Here is a 17,774-nt window from a genome sequence, read left to right as displayed (position 1 = left end):
GAAGGGGGCTAGAACAACTTCCCAGTGTCACATCCCGGCCCGGGTGGGACCACTTCCCGGGCCCGCTCCACCACCGTAGCACGATATTGTCCGCTTTGGGCTTACCATTCCCTCACGGTTTTGTTTTTGGGAACTCACGAGCAACTTCCCAGTGGGTCATCCATCATGGGATTGCTCTAGCCCCCTTCTCGCTTAACTTCGGAGTTCCTACGAAACCCGAAGCCAGTGAGCTCCCAAAAGGCCTCGTGCTAGGTAGGGATGAGAATATACATATAAGGATCACTCCCCTGGGCGATGTGGGATGTCACATTAGTGGACGCAAAACAAGGTGAATTCCCAGGTGCTCAGAAAAAGAGTTAGGCTCCATGCATGAAAAAATATATTTTGAAGAACATGAATATGATAGTTTGTTGTAGTGGTAAGATAAATAAAAGAAAAATTAACAAAAATGATTCAAATTCTTGGGGTGCCCTTCTTTTATTTCTCATACCACTACAACAAACTATTATACCCATGTTCATCAAAATATATTTTTTCGTCCAAAATCTATTATAATTCGTATTTAAACACTTGTAATCAATGATCTAAAATCTAAATCTAAAGATATTTGAACATTTAAAAAAAAAAATCTTCTATCTAAATCTAAATTACATATGAATAGAATTTTTTTTTCAATCAAAAGAGGGTGAAAGACTAATTAACAAAACAAAATTTTGCTATTTTTTATTTAAGCCTCACTTACATGTGATTTTAACATCTCAGATTTAGCAAAAAATATTAAAAAATATGCACCAAATATACATGTTGACATCTCTATATTTTTCACTTGTTCTTTTTTTTTATATAACTTTTTGGCTTAAATGCACACTTGTTGCTCAATTAATCGTAAATCCACTTCCAAATGCATTATAAAGATTTCCTTAATGCTTAGGGAAAATACTTTGAAAAATAAAAAGTTTTCATTTTTTACAAAAAAAAAGTGGATTAACACCCACAGGTTTTAGACAGTTTTGCAATTTTATACATAAATCACTGTTCAATCTATTTATTTTCACATTCGCCTCACTATAAAGTTTTGAGTTAAGGTGAGATTTTCCATTGAGATTCTTGAGTGTAAAACCCCATTTGACAATGTTCTGAGCCTCACTACTATATTTTTCACTTATTTTTTTAGTTTTCGACTTAAATATTCTACAAAATATACATTTGTTGCTTAATAAACCGTAACAACACTTCCAAATTTCTTAAAAAGTTTAACTTAATGCTCAGGAAAAATATTTTGCAAAAATAAAATATTTGCATTTTTGTCAAAAAACATGCATGTTAGGCGGGCTCGACACATGCAAAATGAGGCGGACTCAGATCACGCAGAACAAGTCAAACTATGGCATGCAAAACAAAATGAGCTCCATTCACAAAAAATGGTGTGGACTTTTGGCATGCAAAACGAGGTGAGCTCCACACACAAAAATCGAGGAGGGATACATCGCACAAATCAAGGCCATCCCTATGCCCAGAAAACAAGGTTGCCTCCGTGCATGCCAAAACGACGCATATTCCGTTGACACAAAAAGGTTCGGGCTTCAAGCATGCAAAACAATGAAGACACCTCATTTACAAAATGAGATGAACCTAGGCACACAAGACGAGACGGGCTCAGCGCACGCAGAACGAGGCAAACTCCAGGGTTCTCAGAAAATGAGTCATGCTCCACGCACGGAAAAATATATTTTGAAGAACATGAATATGACAGTTTGTTGTAGTGGTAAAAGAAATAAAAGAAAATTTAACAAAAATGGACAAAAATGATTCAAATTCTTGGGGATGCTAGAAAGTCACTCGTGACTTCTGCCACCCCAAGAATTTATCATTTTTTTACAATTTTCTTTTATTACTCTAACCACTACAATAAACTATCATACTCATGTTCATCAAAATATATTTTTCTGTCCAAAATCTATAATAATTCGTATTTGAACACTTGCAATCAACGATCTAAAACCTAAATATAAAGATATTTGAACCTTTTCTTTTTTTTTTTTTAAATTTTCTTCTATCTAAATCTAAACTACATATTACTAAAACCCTCTTTTTCAACCAAGGCGGGCTCAAAGCACACAGAACGAGGCGAACTCCCGGGTGCTCAGAAAATGAGTTGGGCTTCACGCAAGGAAAAATATATTTTGAAGAACATGAATATGAGAGTTTGTTACAGTGGTAAGAAAAATAAAAGAAAAATTAACAAAAAAATGTATGAAAATGATTCAAACTCTTAGGGGTGCAAGAAAGTCAAACTCACTTTTATTTTTTTGACTTTTTACCGTTGTAATTTTTTTTTTTAAAAGGATCAACTAGTGACTTTGCCAGCCTTCTCCTAGCATCATCATGCGATTCATACCATATCGTCCATAAAAATAGACAAAAACAAAAAGTGGATAAACAGAAGATCTGCGTGTATTGAATTTTAAATATATATTTTTAAACCGAATTTTAAATATTAAAGCTGAAAAAGAGTAAAATTAATAAATTAAAAAAGAAAAAGAACAAAGATATTAGAGTGATTTGGAATGTAGCCAGAACGATGTTCGTTTTGATTGTAAATTTCCTGGTTTATAGCTCTAACTACCTTGACATTTTATTGATAATTCATCCAAGACAATTCAAGAAAGAATATTTATAATTAATTTCCATGTTTAGTTACAAATAATATTTGCTTCAAAAACAACTTTCCAAGAAAAGAAAGGATATCTTTTTTCTACACAAGTAAACGGCAAATTCAACTCCCATCTACCTATAAGATGTACGAAAAGAAAATAGAATCAAGAAATCACAAGCCATGGACCTCCTTCATTGCCTCATGGAACCGTGTATTCGCAATGCTACGGTCGATGATACACATACTTTGTTCTCGGGTCCACGATGAGACCCTTGCCACCGTTCACTTCCAGATCGTGCCTGCATTGATCACGGTCACAAAATCCATCAGAACCAATCATCTGTTTACCTTGTAATACAATCATTGCATACTAGTGTTTTTAAATGCAGGTTGCTATAGAAATCACGATGGTGGAAAGGAACAAAGAAACTCAACTGGAACACAAAGTCGGGGATGGTCAACTGCTCACGAGGAACATATCGAAAGAGCTGCAGTAATCTATCTACATATACCACTTTCTTCCAGACCTAGAAACAAAAGTTAGAATAACATTCACTTACAGCAGGCTTTTTAAATGATGTGAAGTCTTGATAAACAAGAAATCATAAATAAAATTAGGCATACCACATTGTCCACGAACAGTTGCAGGGCAAATATTGCAGCCTTCAGTCCAAATGTCGGGTGAAGGATGTATATTGCCTATGTAAAGAAGATAAAGATTAGAGACGCAGACACAATTGCTAACATATATGGACAAACGAAGTGATACCTACATGCAGATTACGATGGTGTTTACGACCAAGTATCTGTTGTACCCTTCTCATCCACCCCAAGTCTGGCTGCCTGCAATACATGCACGAAAGGAAACTCAATTAGTTAGAGTAACTTGCTATCAATATACGCTATTAAGGTACTGATCATCACTTGTATTCATAGTCAGAAATTAATATTCCACCAAAGAAGTTACGTCAATCTACGTTAATTTGGCAGTCCTTGTGAGAGTTCAAAATTTCTTTTTTCATCTTTCATAGAAACTGAACCGTCACGTGGAGTGTGAGTATAAAATAACATGAAAAACCTTTTGAACCTAGAATTGTTTTCAGTTTTGCATTTTCTGAAACTCAACTGCGAACAACTTACAGCTGTAAAGATGCTGCAGAATGGAAGTATACAATAGTATAAGGCTTTTGTATTAAGGGTTCAAACTCCTGCAAACCAATAAACAAGATTAGATATATAAGTCGCCAACAACATAACTAGCAAAGATGCAGTCTCTACAGCATATGCAAATTAACCCCAACTTTAATGATGTACTACCTTAACAACATAGTGTACAAATCGTTCTAGATCAAGACATCGCAAAAGAAAATGTGCCCCCACAACCACCATTACAGGACGACCCTCACTGTCAACCCCACCTCGGTAACTGAAATAGACAGAAAAATAGACAGATGTTTAAATGTATACATCTCATACAGCCATTCAGATTCAACCATTTTTAGATTCATAACATTCTTAGTTTCAGCCACCACTAGGTACCAACATATCAATATTTGCACTGTTTTAATAACATAATAAGAGCTTATCCTTTTTTCTGTGAAAGAAGATATGAGCCAACCGAAGTGCTACTAATACAACAACAACAACAAAGCCTCTGCCCACTAAGTGGGGTCGGCTGTATGAATCCTAGAACGCCATTGCGCTCGGTTCTGTGCCACGTCTTCCGTTAAATCCAAGTACTCTTAAGTGCTAAAATAAAAAGCACTTTACATATTAACAGCTGTCCAGCTGTGAAAATCAACAAGCTTAAGACTCCACAGCTGCCACTATGTCAATGATGAAAGAGATAAATCTTACACAATTTTCATTTCTGCAATTTCTGAAAGATTAAGAGAATTTGCTTTAGCAAGGTATCTTGAATGAAGTGAGTATTCTTCTGCAGCAGACAATGGAGGTCCACCAAGGTCGCCAAACCCAAGCATTTTAGCACAATTCCATCCACTTTGTGCTTGAGCATTTTTCTCCCATTGTTCCTTGCGTCTCTGATCTGGGTCTTTTATTAAGGACATGAAGGCAGGATCCAAAAACGAATCCAAATATGATGAGTTCCTATAGAACAACTTCAGCAAGTTAGTTAAGGATTTTAACCAAAAGAGATAATGATAGTGGTATAGCAAAAGGAACAATAAGCTTGATAACCACAAAAACAGAGAACATAAGTGGACAGACATCTATGAAGTATGAAAATTGACATATGAAACATGGAATTCTTCGGAAGCTTTCAGTGGCAAGAATTTCCAAGTATTTCTCTTGATATTAGTCAAAGCCTTAAGTTTTCTCTTGGACATGTTAAAAAATTCTCATTGAGTCATTGACTGACCTTCGTACTAAGCCAACATCACTCACAGGAAGCTCAACTGGAGCCTGGGGAGGCTTTGGAATATTCTTTTTGGGCAAAGGCTTTATTCTGATTTTGCGCTCATCTATAATTGTCTCGCCATTTTCATCACCTACATCTGCAGGAAGCTTCAACACGGCAATCTCCTCTTCGAGTTTATCACGGGGAAAGTAAAGCGGAAGCAATCTAGGTTGGAAAAAAAGTGAAGGGAAATGATTTCTCAATATTTTGTAACAGTAACACCAAGAGTGGAGTTTATAAGTCATATATATATCATGGTGAAGCAGCATGTGCTCCATAAATAAATAGCTATATTTATCAACCTTTTGTATATCTCTGTATCCATTGATGTGGTAGTACAAAAAACAACAGCTGCGATTTTGTCTTTCTGCTTTTCCAGAAACCGTCGCACAGTCCCTGAAAACAAGCAGAAAATAAATAAGCTGAAGAGTAAAGAATGAAAGAAATAATTGAATCTTCAGTGAACTTTACCAGCAGCAATTAAAACGTGGATGTATGTACATGACTAAAAATTCGAATAATCCAGCACTTATACGAATGGATAAGCAAGTTATATTTATCACAGAATGCAAAAGACGTGCATATATTTTAAAGATGGGGATCTATGTGTACCATAATCTAACTCATCATAAGAGATTGCATCTGCAAGAGATAACAGAGCTATCCACACATTGTTATCCTTTTTTTTTTCCTTTGAACTTTTATTTTGAATATTGGTTGATTGTTATCCTTTCCACACCATACAACATGAATGTTACGATTTTGTATATAATCCAACAAAAGCTAGTATCAGCCTTTCTATGTTCCATGGATGCCCAAATATGCTTAATGTACTTCACGTGCTTCACATAATACATCATTGCAAGGAAACTAATTTCTGAAACATGTACGAAAGTAACTCACTTATAGCAACATGGGCGGCTGGCTCACGGGGGTAGTTCTTAGATTCTGTATATATACAACCCATTGCAATGCTACAATATATTGGCCAAACAAAATAAGCTTCATACTTTATAAAGAACAAAACAAAAGGGAAGAACAATTGAAAAGAATACTAAACACAAAATGGCACAGCAATCATCTGCCAAGCACCTTTGCAGGCCACTGTCAATGAGAAGTTCAAGGCAAGAACGATAACAATGGCTCAGAGCATTTTCTGCAGCAGTATGGTATTTCACTGCATACTTGGGACCGACAGTATGGATAACTCTCCTGGAATGTACAAGGAAAGAAACATCATTCATTAAGTCTAGATACAGAAATGAAAGAGTACTTGTGCACAATGAGCACTCTAAATGAAAACTGCACTGATATACTCACCTAGCTGGAAGGTCGTATGCTTTAGTGACCTTTGCCATCCCTGTTCTACATCCACCCTGCCAACATGAAAAAGGTATATCAAATCAGTTGACTCTTAATAAAAAAAAAACCGATTCTGACAGAACACCACAGGGAGCTTTAAAAAGCCAATGACATTGAAATTTCTATGTTGTATCCCATTCAACATCTTCAATTTCACCCATAAATCTGTATTTACATTGCATTTCAAATATCAAGAACCGTACGAAGAATGACTGAAGACAAGAACTCTAGTGCAAATAAGTATAGCATACCAGTGCTACACATTCTTCTGCAAGACCAGGTCCAGCCGCAGCATGCAAACCAGGACTACAATGTGCTTCATCCATGTTCTGTAAATTGTCCAATCAAAAAACTTAGACACTTGTCTCTTTTACCAATGTCACCAGGTTTATACATCAAGAAATCTCTATCAAAGATTCATCGTCACAACCTAGTGCTCACCTCATTTGTAGAATTCACTACTGCATCAACTTCGAGATTCCATGGGTTCCCTCTCCATAGATATGTCTTTGAATTAATTTCATGGTCAACTGGAAATCTTGAGACCATCCCATTGATACTGCTCTCTCCCCCAGATTGGGAAGTTAAAGGATCAGGAAAATACGAATTTGAAAACGAAGGATCTTCATTGTCATATTCCAAGGAAGCACGATACTCTGAACTGCTCCACCGTGGAACTTGATCCAAAGTGACAACACAATCCCCGCTATCAGTTGGAGATCCACCCCGGGTTGCAGTCGTGGCCGTAGCCACAGTCCGGTACATTTGGTGACTCCGAATTGCAGTCACAATCCCGCAGCGAAAATCACTAGAATACACCAGAACTTTCAAAATTCAAGCATCAACTCCAATGTGAATTCTACAATGCTAACCAAACTAATCACACAGGATTCCCCTGAAACCGAAAGATCGAAGCTATGTGACAATCAAATTTATATACAAATAAGATCATTGATTTCAACAAAGTTACATAATTTAGCTAAAAAAATTGAACTTTACAAAACCAAAGAAACCCTTTACCTAATTTTACCAATTCCAATTCCGCGCGTAATTTCAACCGAAAAAAATCACCTTCTCTTCTTCCTCCTTTATTTTTCTTGGCTGAGAAGCCCCAATTCCAATTCAAATTCTGATAGAGCAAAATTTCAAAGCACCAGACAGCTGAATTTGTTACAAATCCCGTTTGGCAGCTGAGAAACTGCAAGAAAATGAAATGAATTCAATTGTCCGTTACACAGACCAAGGAGACCGTACATCTAACCGTACGCCGAAATTTGCCGAGAAACTGAGATTGAAGATGAAAATCGAACAAATAAAATAACATAAAAATTTGAAGAAATTGTAAAATTCGTTGGGAAGAGAGAGAGAGAGAGAGTACCAGAGAGAGAGAGCTATGATCGCTGGTCAAGCTATGATTGCTGGGTCAAGCTAATGATGGCTGGGTCGGTGAGCTTGCAATGCCCGTGGGATTTTGGCCATGAATAGTACATACACACGAATATTGTAAAACTAAATTATTAGTTATTTTATATTTCTTTTTTTCCTGCTGGACTTTTTATTTTTTATTTTGTTTTCTTGTCTTTTTGTCTTTGACTGACTAGGAATATCAGAACCAAGACAGATTTATCATTATGGATGCCCAAAACACTTTTAAATAAATGGTTTTAGGTTTTAAATCACTTACTTCAATCAGAAGCACGAGATATGTTTCTTGCGTAAAGTATTTGTGTGTTTTTGTAGGATTTACTTGTATTTTAAAAAAAAATTAATTTAAAAAATATTTTCATTAAAAGCGTTTTCTGCTATTTGAAAAGCATTTTCAGACAAGTCATTTCTATAGATTATGATGAGTACATAAGAAAATCAACCCACATATTATAATTTGAATATAGTAATAACGTCACGTAAACGTGTTTTAAGTTCATCAAAGTTTCTCCGAAACTACCTCTTGTCTAAAATTGTGAGACCATCCATTTTAAAACCAAATTTTTTCTTGTCTGGTTGAATAAATTAGTTTTGGACAAATTTATTCATGAACAATTTATGCGACATGACGTGCAGATAATTATATATAAATATAAATTAGATAAAAGCCGCACACTAAGTACGTATATTTTTTATGTTTTTTCATATGTGCGATTTTGATGCAAAGTAGAAAAATCCACATCACTCTCACTATGAAAATGAAATCATAGATTTAAATGTTTGGAACTTTGTAAATTAAGATGGTAAACCTTTACCTACTTTTTAAAATTCAATTTTTTCTTCTTGTCCTACGTCATGCTTGCCATTTTACTAGTCTATCCGTATGCGCTTTTGCGGCGACGTAGACTAAATATTGTATCAATTTACGCATCAATTGGATCGTTATATACTCGTAGTGGTCGTGATCGTCTACTCATATTACATACGTATCCATGTCTTCGAATGAGAAGCTCCTACAAGTTTGATCTCTACCATTACTTGGAAATTAGGGTTTACACAAAGCATAAGTCGGTGGATATCAATCCTTGACGCCAGCTTTCTCCTTCAACATTGCGATGAACTTGTCTTTCTCATCAGGTGTCATTCCCTCTGCCGAGCAATCTCCAACTCCCCACTCTGCCCCCCGTATGCAGTACTTGTCTTGAATTTCTTTACTATTCCTGCACAGTTTCAGTTTCACACAGAACACGTCTGATTTTGTTTCGACGTTGATATTGTTGCCTTATTCCTTAACAACGCGATTGTTTGACATAAATGGTATCAAAAGCATTGGTCACTCCTTTCAAGCGTCTAGGTTCGTTCTACTGTTCCGTTTAGGGTTTATAGCAGTAGCACGAGCCTAGAACTTTCACACTTCCAATTATGCAAGCAATTAGGAAAGCACGAACCAGGAATCTACTTACTTTTCTTTGTTGAGCTTGGATTTTTCTAGTAGCTCCTTCAGTATTGGAGTTGATCCGAATCTTGCATCATTTTCTGCATACTTTTTCTGGTTTTCTTCTGCAATAATATATAATTGAACAACGTTGTGTCACATTTTTCAATCAGCATGTTGAACGTAGATGAATGTAAATATTCAGAGAGAGTTGAAGTCGAACCGTTGAAGCGTTTGAGGAAGTCGATTTGAGGCAACTCAGGACCTGGAACTGATTCAATTCCAGTCGATCCTGATAGAAATCCAGCACTGGCTGCAACACCAAATTCCTCCCACATTCAGCTCCCTAATTTGAAAAATACCCCTATGCTAGAGGACTAATATACTTTCACGTTGGTCCTTGAACTACACGTTAATTTGCATTTTGGTCCGTGAATTCCAAAAATAAGTCTCGCCGTCCTCCAATTTAATATTGAGTTGCACTGTTAGGGAACGGCAGACTTATTACTTGGTTCCTTACGTGTAAAAGTCATTTTGTCTTTGTACAATTACAATACAAAAAAATTTTACACACTCGTCAAATTTTAATAATGACTTCTTGGTTCTTACGTATTTCCATCTTTTTAGGGGCGAAAATGCAACTCAATGTATAGTTGAGGACCATCGCTACAATTAAGCATTTTTTTTTCCATTTGTTATATCATCTGTTATATTCTGCTCAAATCGCAAGGCAAAGATAAAGAATAAATCATCGTATTGGGTCTTTTGAACTGCATACCTGGATTTGAGCCGAGAAGAATGGCAGCTGAAGCAGCCAAAGAAAGAGAGGTTTGGAGAAGAACATGGCGGGGAGACGTCGGCGCCGGAGAAGAACTAGAACAAACTACTACTGTGGTAGGTCTTTTAAAGACATCTAAATTGGTATGTGAAATATGAAAGGAAGGATGGGTGCGGAAGAGAGCTGAGACTGAAGAGGAAACCATGGTTTGGCTTATACCACAGCCCCAGCCCGAATAAAGAGATAACAAGCAGAGGGATACTTATATTTACGGGTTATATCGACCACAGAAGCATCCAACTGCTTTTGGCGCTTTTCAACGTTTTTTCACTAAACGGCATTGTATTTTTACTCAAGTCGTCGTTTGAGGTGACAAAACAAAAACGACATGTTTTTTTCCCTCTGTTTTTTAGGCTTTTCAAGTCTTTATGATGGAGGCAATGCTAGAAGAGGAGGAAATCCATCTTAGAACTTCGAGTAATGGAGTAAATGCGTTAAATTTTGAAAGTTTTGAACACATGTCATTCATACATACAAAATGCTAGAAAAACACGAGTTTTAAACACATGTCATTCATACATACAAAATGCTAGAAAAACACGAGTAGTTTTTTAATATGATTATCACACTGCCACGTAATATTATTAATTCATTCATATTATAACACGTGTATACATTATTTTAACAAATGATACTTGTTTCTATCCAAAGTCCACTTTGTTGTCCACTTACTTAGTTGTGATATTCAAATGAGAACTAAGAAAACAGACGATTCTAATCGCGATACAACCGTGCAACTAGGTGAACAAGGAGATGGCGAGGGTGAGCCTCAGTGGGCAGTGGTTTTGGGTTAGCAGTAATGCGGCATGTCGTAGGAGGGGTGTCAAGTGGCCCATGCTGGAGCTCGGGAAAACAATGACATTAGTTTCAGGGGTTTGGAGGAGGCTGCCGGAGTCGGCAGACATCTTTGAAGGGAGGTGGTGGTTATGGTGGTTTCTAAAACAGAGAGATTTGAGTGTGGAGAGGCCACATTGTAAAACTTGCATTAGGTCATAACTGCAAGTAAGAATGCCCAACAACGATATCTTCGACGTCATTTTTTGTGAGAGTAGGCCAACAAGTGGAAGAAATAGTGAAATACTGAAACCGAAATTGACGATAGCCTGCAACAAATCCTTTGGTTAATTACACGAAACTCTCCTATTCTCTCTTTGTTTTTAATGGTCACTCGTGCAGTATGTTTGCACCTAAAACAAAGCCAGTCGAGAAAATCATCCTTCAATCATGGCCTTAGCAGCAATGTTTGCACCTAAAACAAAGCCAGTCGAGAAAATCATCCTTCAATCATGGCCTTAGCAGCATCGATCAAAAGTGGTCTAAATTTTTTAGAAGCTCGACCGAGCACTGTGTATCCTTCCTTGTCTTCCACATCCACGTCTGCTCCGTGCCTTATTAGAAGGAGAGAAACCTGTCATCGACCAAAAATGAATGGAGATCTGAGAAAAGATTGAATTATGCTTTCTGTTAGACAAAACTAGAAGTTAATACAAAGTTCTTTCTTCCCATGTCAACTTGGTATTAAAATTGATAACATAGAAGTGCACCATTAACATGTACCAAGTGTGAAACAGTAAAAAATTATAACCTAAGGTCTCTGAGTACGAAGAAAAGGTTCAAACCAAGAGGGAAACAATATATGCAGGTCATAATAACTGTTGCAACCTCTGCAGAAGGCAGATAATCGCAGAGCAAAACGGTTAAGTTTATTTCCCATTTACAATGGGCCTATTTGTCTAGCAATAACAAAAACAGAGATTTAAAAGAATGCAAGGAATTCGGAAGAAGAAATGAAACACCACAGGGCTAGAGAGAACAGGTTAAGCACTCATTCAACAGGTTCTAAAAAGCCAGGATCAAGGTCAGTGTTTAAAATCAATTGGAGAAACACCAAAAATCTTCAAGCCCTTCTTACAATAGTTGACATTAGCCAGAAGCATTATATGGTATGAAGCCGCTAAGATAATAAAGTAAGGCGCATATTACAGTCAAGTCCATACTAGTCAAACAAAGACAGAATGAAATACTGTAAATTGCAACCAAGCATGCATTTCCAGATTTCCTAAGACTAATCTCTTTCCCAACTCTTTATTTCATTGCTAAAATCTGAATCAGAAATGCTCAATCCCAACTGGCTTATTAAAACGAGAGCGCGGAAAGTAGGGTCAACAAGAGCAATAAAAGTGGCATTCATGATGTACTTCTTGACCAACCAAACAAATATATCCATGTGTGCGGCAAAAATAAGAATCTCTTTCTCAGAGTCACCCAAACCTACCTCTTTGTTATCGCAAATCACCGCACCCATGAGAGGAGTCTGACCAGCTCTATCAACAGCATCAACTTCTGCCCCTTCCTCAATTAAAAGCTCACACAGTTCTGATTTTGCAGTGCTAGCTGCCCGGTGCAATGGGGTGCAACCAACCTGAGCACAATGCATACCATATGATCACAATTCAGCAAATACAAACAAATTAAAAGAAGTTAAACACTCCAGCAGCAACGGTGCTCATTAAACTGGATACATACTTAAAGGTTCTCCTTCACCAGATAAAGCACTATTATGTGAAGTTACAAACCTTGTCCTTCAGATTAACATTTGCCCCATGGGAGATCAAACTCTGAGTAATCTCAAACCATCCCTTACTGGCAGCATAATGAAGGGCAGATCGACCGCCATTGTTCTTTAAATTAACATCAACTCCTGTTAAGAACCATAAAATCAGAACACTGAGATAGCACAATCAGCCATGTTCAAGTAACCACCATTGTTTTCAAATGATATTCTACTTTAAACTCGATTATATTTTAAACCCAATTAAACAACGAGGAGGGGGATTTGAAACTTGAGTGCATAGAGGAGCACATCCGCTCTAGCCAACGTGACTACGCCCACCAAGTCTACTACATTGCCTGGTTAACGGTGCTACAAACAACATGAAGTCATGAAGCATATAGCCATGAAATCTGACAAGTGACAAATTTACCTTTGCTTAGCAACAGCTCAACTATTTCCGAATTCCCAATGCTGGCCGCAGAATGAAGCGGCGCCCATCCGTCTTCATCAGTGCTGTTTATCACACTTGTTGATTCATCAGCAGCAATCAGCAACTTCACCACCTGAGTCCCCAAAAAGCCACAAATTCATCAGCTTCAAAGCAGAGAATATTACAACTTAAAATTACAATTGAAGCTAAATGAGAACAAGCTCAAAGTACTGATTTTCAATTGAAACTGAAATCAAATAGAAAGCAGAGGGCACCCTCAAATTTTCTCTAATTTTCCCTCAGTTTCTCGGGAACCACACAGGAATTTGAGGAATGTGGGAGAAGACGAACCTCGGAGCGGCCCGAGGAGACGGCGACGTGGAGGATGGAGCGGGCGTCCTCGTTCCTGAGAGAGAAAGCTTCGGCGAGCTGTTTCTGTGAGAGAGATTTGAGCGCCGAAGAATCGCCGGTCTCGGCGGCTTTGAAGAGGTCTTCGGCTTTGAGTTTCTGCTCGGACGGCGTTGAATGATCGATCTCCATGTCCACGGCGAACTGTACGGAGCTAGCTGGGAGTTGGGGATTTTGGGGATTTTACAGGGAGTTCTTCCCGGTTTATTTCGTGTTGGACAAGTTGCAACTTGACGGTGTTAAAATACACTTCCAAATGAAAAGTTCTTTGGGCCGCAACTCGAAGGCTCCATAACTTACAAGTATGTCAGGCAAAGTTGACATGTAAGCCCAATACTGGCCCAACTTGAAGCCCATTGCATACGTGGATCCTTCAAGTTCCATTGCATACGTTACTTTGAAAGAGAAATTTTTAATTGTGACAGAAACACAAGTGGTACACTACGTTTTTTTAATAGAAATTGTGGAAATTTTCATTTTTTAAGTTATTAACTTTTTAGCACACATATCCCACCATTTGTACAGTGACACGTGATGTACCATCCCGTGTATCGGTCACATTGAAAATTCTCTCGCTTTGAAGCCCCAAGGGTTTGTTTTCCCCTAATTGCATGTCTCGTTTGTGTGCGACCATGTCATCCTTGTAACGTTACTCGTAAAAGTATGAAATTTTATGTGTTTATTAGTATTGATTTTATGTTGTTTGTTTTTTTATAAGCGATAGTGTTAGTGCGATAAATCGTTAGTTGTTGTAAAAAAAATAATTGATGGAGATTGAACTCGCATTAAAGTACGTAGATATAAACTACTGTGGTAAAGCGTCATCTACAATAATATAGTGGGTTTACTTACGAAAATGATACTAATTGGATGATAATATTGAAAAAAATTTAGTGCATTGCTTCACAAGGTGTCAAAAAATACACATTAATAAATAACATTGATCAAATATTAATCCAATAATATGTATTAATCAAATGTAACTAAACATATGGCTCTTTTGAAAATATTTTTAAATTGACTAAAATCACTTTTAGAGAAAATGTGTTTAGATTTCAAAAGCACTCGAACTGTTTTATGTTAGAAGCACAAGTTATGCGCTTCTTATAGAAATCACTTTTTTCAAAATTTACTTAAAATTTTACCTAAAATTGATTCCAAAAACATTTTAATTCAAATAGCTTTCAACTATTTTAAAGATAATTTCAATCTAATATATATATGTCAACGTGTCTGTAAGAGTGGACCAAAATGTTAAATATGAAACAGGATAAGATACAGCCACAATCACAAAAATCGTGTGGCTAGCAGGGGTTGCTCATGTCCAAAGTCCAGAACCAAAAGTCCAAAAGGGGTTTGTTGTAGGAGTTATTCTTCGAAAAAGGATCCTCGACGAATTTATTTTTTAGAGATTCTGTAATCGTGTCTGTTCGGATCATTTTCTTTAGTCTTCACATGATTCATCAAGAATTTTTTACTGTACTATACGTATCCTTGAATAAAAAATTCAACATAAAGCTTAGATGCCTAAAAACACTTGGTAAACCATCATCTAAAAAAAAAACTTAACACAATAACGAAGTAAGTTTCAACTCAAGGTTAATTTCTAGGTTAGGTAAAACGATTAGCTTATGTTACGCTCTCTATAAATATGTTGCTAATGCAATTCCATTAAGGATTCATTTGTTTTTATTGGAAGAAATTTTATTACGGTATTGTTTGGATGAGCTATTTTTAAATTCTAAGACATATAGATCAAATAAAGAAGAAATAGATCAGAAAAAATAGGTGGGAATTATTAGAAAATAGAGCTCATGAGCATTATAAAAATATGTGACACAGATTTGTAAATTATTCATCCCAAATGGTTATATACAAATCTCTTTATCAGGCCGTTTTTATATTCAAGTAATACATTTTTAATCCCTCGTTGCAAGGACAGAGACAACTAAAGTTCATAACGAGCAACTGGCCCAACTAAAGTTTCGTGTAGAGGAAAAAAGTCAAGATGCTTACAGGAGATTTATCATATTTAAATATTTTGGTTGAAATTTTCAACAAGTATGATAAGTTATTATTGTGAAAAATATCTACAAGCTGACTGAATAAAATTTGAAAATAAAATAAAACCAATGAAATTATAAAAAAAAAAATTTACTTTCAAAGTCCTGAAATTGGCTTCCACTAAAAAAAAATTAACTCAGTCCTTGCTCATCTGTGATTTTTCATCGCTATGTCAAATCTTTATAATTTGAAATTTCGATAAATATTTGTGTAAAGAAAAATGCAATGACTTAAAGGGATTGAAATAAAGAAAATGTTTCCTTTTGGCTTTTGTTCTTTAAGCGAGACGTGGATTTAACATCACCACGTAAAAGGTCCACCGACAATCATAAAATATATCCAAATATCCAACCACCGATAAGCATGTGCAAGTCAATTTATATGTCACCGGATTCAACCCGTTTTATCAAATCCTCCTTACAAAGCAAAGCACTTGTTCTACTTTTCTTCACTCACTGATGGATCGGCTTTCATCAGCTTTCTCTTCCGGAGGTTACGGGGACAAAGACTACGATGATCAATACGATGGCCAAAGAAAATCCGGGACCGAGGGTCACCACCGGTCCGGAGGTTACGGGGACAAAGACCAAGACGATCAATATGGTGGCGGGAGAAAATCCGCGACTGAGGGTCACCACCGATCTGGAGGTTACGGGGAGAAATACCAGGACGATCAATATGGCGGCGAGAGAAAATCTGTGACCGAGGGTCACCACCGGTCCGGAGGATACGGGGACAAATACCAGGACGATGAATATGGTGGCGAGAGAAAATCCGCGACCGAGGGTCACCACCGGTCCGGAGGATACGGGGACAAATACCAGGACGATGAATATGGTGGCGGGAGAAAATCCGCGACCGAGGGTCATCACCGGTCCGGAGGATACGGGGACAAATACCAGGACGATGAATATGGTGGCGAGAGAAAATCCGCGACCGAGGGTCACCACCGGTCCGGAGGATACGGCGACAAATACCAGGACGATGAATATGGTGGCGAGAGAAAATCCACGACTGAGGGTCACTACCGGTCGGGAGGTTATGGGGACAAAGACCAGGAAGATCAATATGATGGCGAGAGAAAATCCGCGGCTGAGGGTCACCACGGGAAGCAGGAGGGCCACTACGGGAAACCGGGACATGCTGCACCGACGACGAGCGAGCTGATGTCGAGTGCCAAGATTGTGGCGGAAGCAGCCAAATCTTCGATGAACAAAGGCAGCGGGGAAAAGATCGACAGAGCTAGGGTTTCAGAGGCTGCTAGTAACATCCTAAGTGCTGCCGCGCACTATGGGAAGCTGGACGAGAAAGAAGGACTTGGGAGTTATGTTAAAAGGGCTGAGGATATGCTTCACAAGTACGGCGGCGGCGGCGGCGGAAGCGGCGGAGGAGGAAGCCACTACTCTTCTGAGTCTCATAACTCTGGAGGAGGAGGCCACTACTCTTCCGAGTCTCATAAGTATGGTGAGGGGAAGGAGAGAAGAGACGATGATGAGAACTATCCGGTGAGCGGAGAGCATGAGACTGGGAAGAAACATGGTAAAAAGGATAAGGAGGAGGAGGAAGAGGGTGGATCAGGTGGGTTTGGTGATTATCTTAAGATGGCTCAGGGATTCTTGAAGAAGTGATGATCGTCATAATTAATCACTAATTATGTAAGGTTATTATCCTCATGATCCTGTGGCACTCTCACTTATTTGGCTTTATTAGTTGTTAACTTAATTATGATGTTAGTTAAAAGTTTGTTTTACTTTCTGTATGTGGTTTTAGGCCTTCTTGTTGTTCTGTTTCGGACCCATCGTGTTTTCCTGTGTATTATGTGTATGTATTTCTTAAGCAATTGTGTTTGTGTCATGTAGAAGATTTATCTCTCTGGGGGCTCTACTTTTCTTTCAAATAAAACCTCAGTGCATATAAGAAATATCGATCGTACATTTAGATGTTGCGCCCTGAAGTTTTTCTCTCGAGGAATGAGTGGCCGCAAAAATTCTGCTTAAATATTTGGCTTTCTATGATAATTAAAGAATAAAAAAAAGTGAACCATCAATTAACATCACCCAAAATAAAAGTTGTTTGTGGATAATGCATTAAAAACGGGTACATCACAAAGTGGAGAGAATATATACCCATTGAGAGTGTCGTATATATTCACCAATAAGCTAATCAATTTCTCATCACTCTAT

General features: G+C 37.5%; 4 protein-coding genes across 4 annotated transcripts; 1 reads left to right on the top strand and 3 right to left on the bottom strand.

The window, feature by feature from the left end:
- Nucleotides 1–2,659: 2,659 nt before the first annotated feature.
- Nucleotides 2,660–7,970, bottom strand: LOC103947223 (protein GDAP2 homolog). Its single transcript, XM_009358089.3, has 16 exons — nucleotides 7,816–7,970; nucleotides 7,458–7,635; nucleotides 6,879–7,332; nucleotides 6,689–6,766; nucleotides 6,396–6,451; nucleotides 6,168–6,287; nucleotides 5,979–6,049; nucleotides 5,378–5,471; nucleotides 5,037–5,240; nucleotides 4,514–4,765; nucleotides 3,974–4,082; nucleotides 3,797–3,864; nucleotides 3,430–3,499; nucleotides 3,281–3,355; nucleotides 3,092–3,183; nucleotides 2,660–2,955 (listed from the first exon to the last, which is right to left on the bottom strand). Exons 3-16 carry the CDS (start codon nucleotides 7,200–7,202, stop codon nucleotides 2,880–2,882), a joined length of 1,689 nt encoding a protein of 562 aa, XP_009356364.2. The 5' UTR covers nucleotides 7,203–7,332; nucleotides 7,458–7,635; nucleotides 7,816–7,970; the 3' UTR covers nucleotides 2,660–2,879.
- Nucleotides 7,971–8,764: 794 nt separating this feature from the next.
- On the bottom strand, nucleotides 8,765–10,317 carry LOC103947224. Its single transcript, XM_009358090.3, has 4 exons — nucleotides 10,076–10,317; nucleotides 9,521–9,610; nucleotides 9,326–9,422; nucleotides 8,765–9,082 (listed from the first exon to the last, which is right to left on the bottom strand). The coding sequence occupies exons 1-4, from the start codon at nucleotides 10,278–10,280 to the stop codon at nucleotides 8,941–8,943; spliced, it is 534 nt and encodes a 177-aa protein (XP_009356365.2). The 5' UTR covers nucleotides 10,281–10,317; the 3' UTR covers nucleotides 8,765–8,940.
- Nucleotides 10,318–11,196: 879 nt separating this feature from the next.
- On the bottom strand, nucleotides 11,197–13,755 carry LOC103947225 (26S proteasome non-ATPase regulatory subunit 10). The gene is made up of 6 exons (XM_048571608.1): nucleotides 13,471–13,755; nucleotides 13,120–13,252; nucleotides 12,712–12,836; nucleotides 12,411–12,557; nucleotides 11,385–11,543; nucleotides 11,197–11,322 (listed from the first exon to the last, which is right to left on the bottom strand). Exons 1-5 carry the CDS (start codon nucleotides 13,657–13,659, stop codon nucleotides 11,409–11,411), a joined length of 729 nt encoding a protein of 242 aa, XP_048427565.1. The 5' UTR covers nucleotides 13,660–13,755; the 3' UTR covers nucleotides 11,197–11,322; nucleotides 11,385–11,408.
- Nucleotides 13,756–16,049: 2,294 nt separating this feature from the next.
- LOC103947231 (hornerin-like) lies at nucleotides 16,050–17,219 on the top strand. Its single transcript, XM_048571670.1, has one exon. It carries the CDS (start codon nucleotides 16,050–16,052, stop codon nucleotides 17,217–17,219), a length of 1,170 nt encoding a protein of 389 aa, XP_048427627.1.
- The last annotated feature ends 555 nt before the right edge of the window (nucleotides 17,220–17,774 follow it).

This window comes from the organism of the source record quoted next, unplaced genomic scaffold, assembly GCF_019419815.1.
Source record: "Pyrus x bretschneideri cultivar Hongxiangsu unplaced genomic scaffold, Pyrus_bretschneideri_v1 Contig6, whole genome shotgun sequence".
NCBI classification, from domain to species: domain Eukaryota; kingdom Viridiplantae; phylum Streptophyta; class Magnoliopsida; order Rosales; family Rosaceae; genus Pyrus; species Pyrus x bretschneideri.
This window is presented reverse-complemented; position numbering and strand designations above follow the sequence as displayed.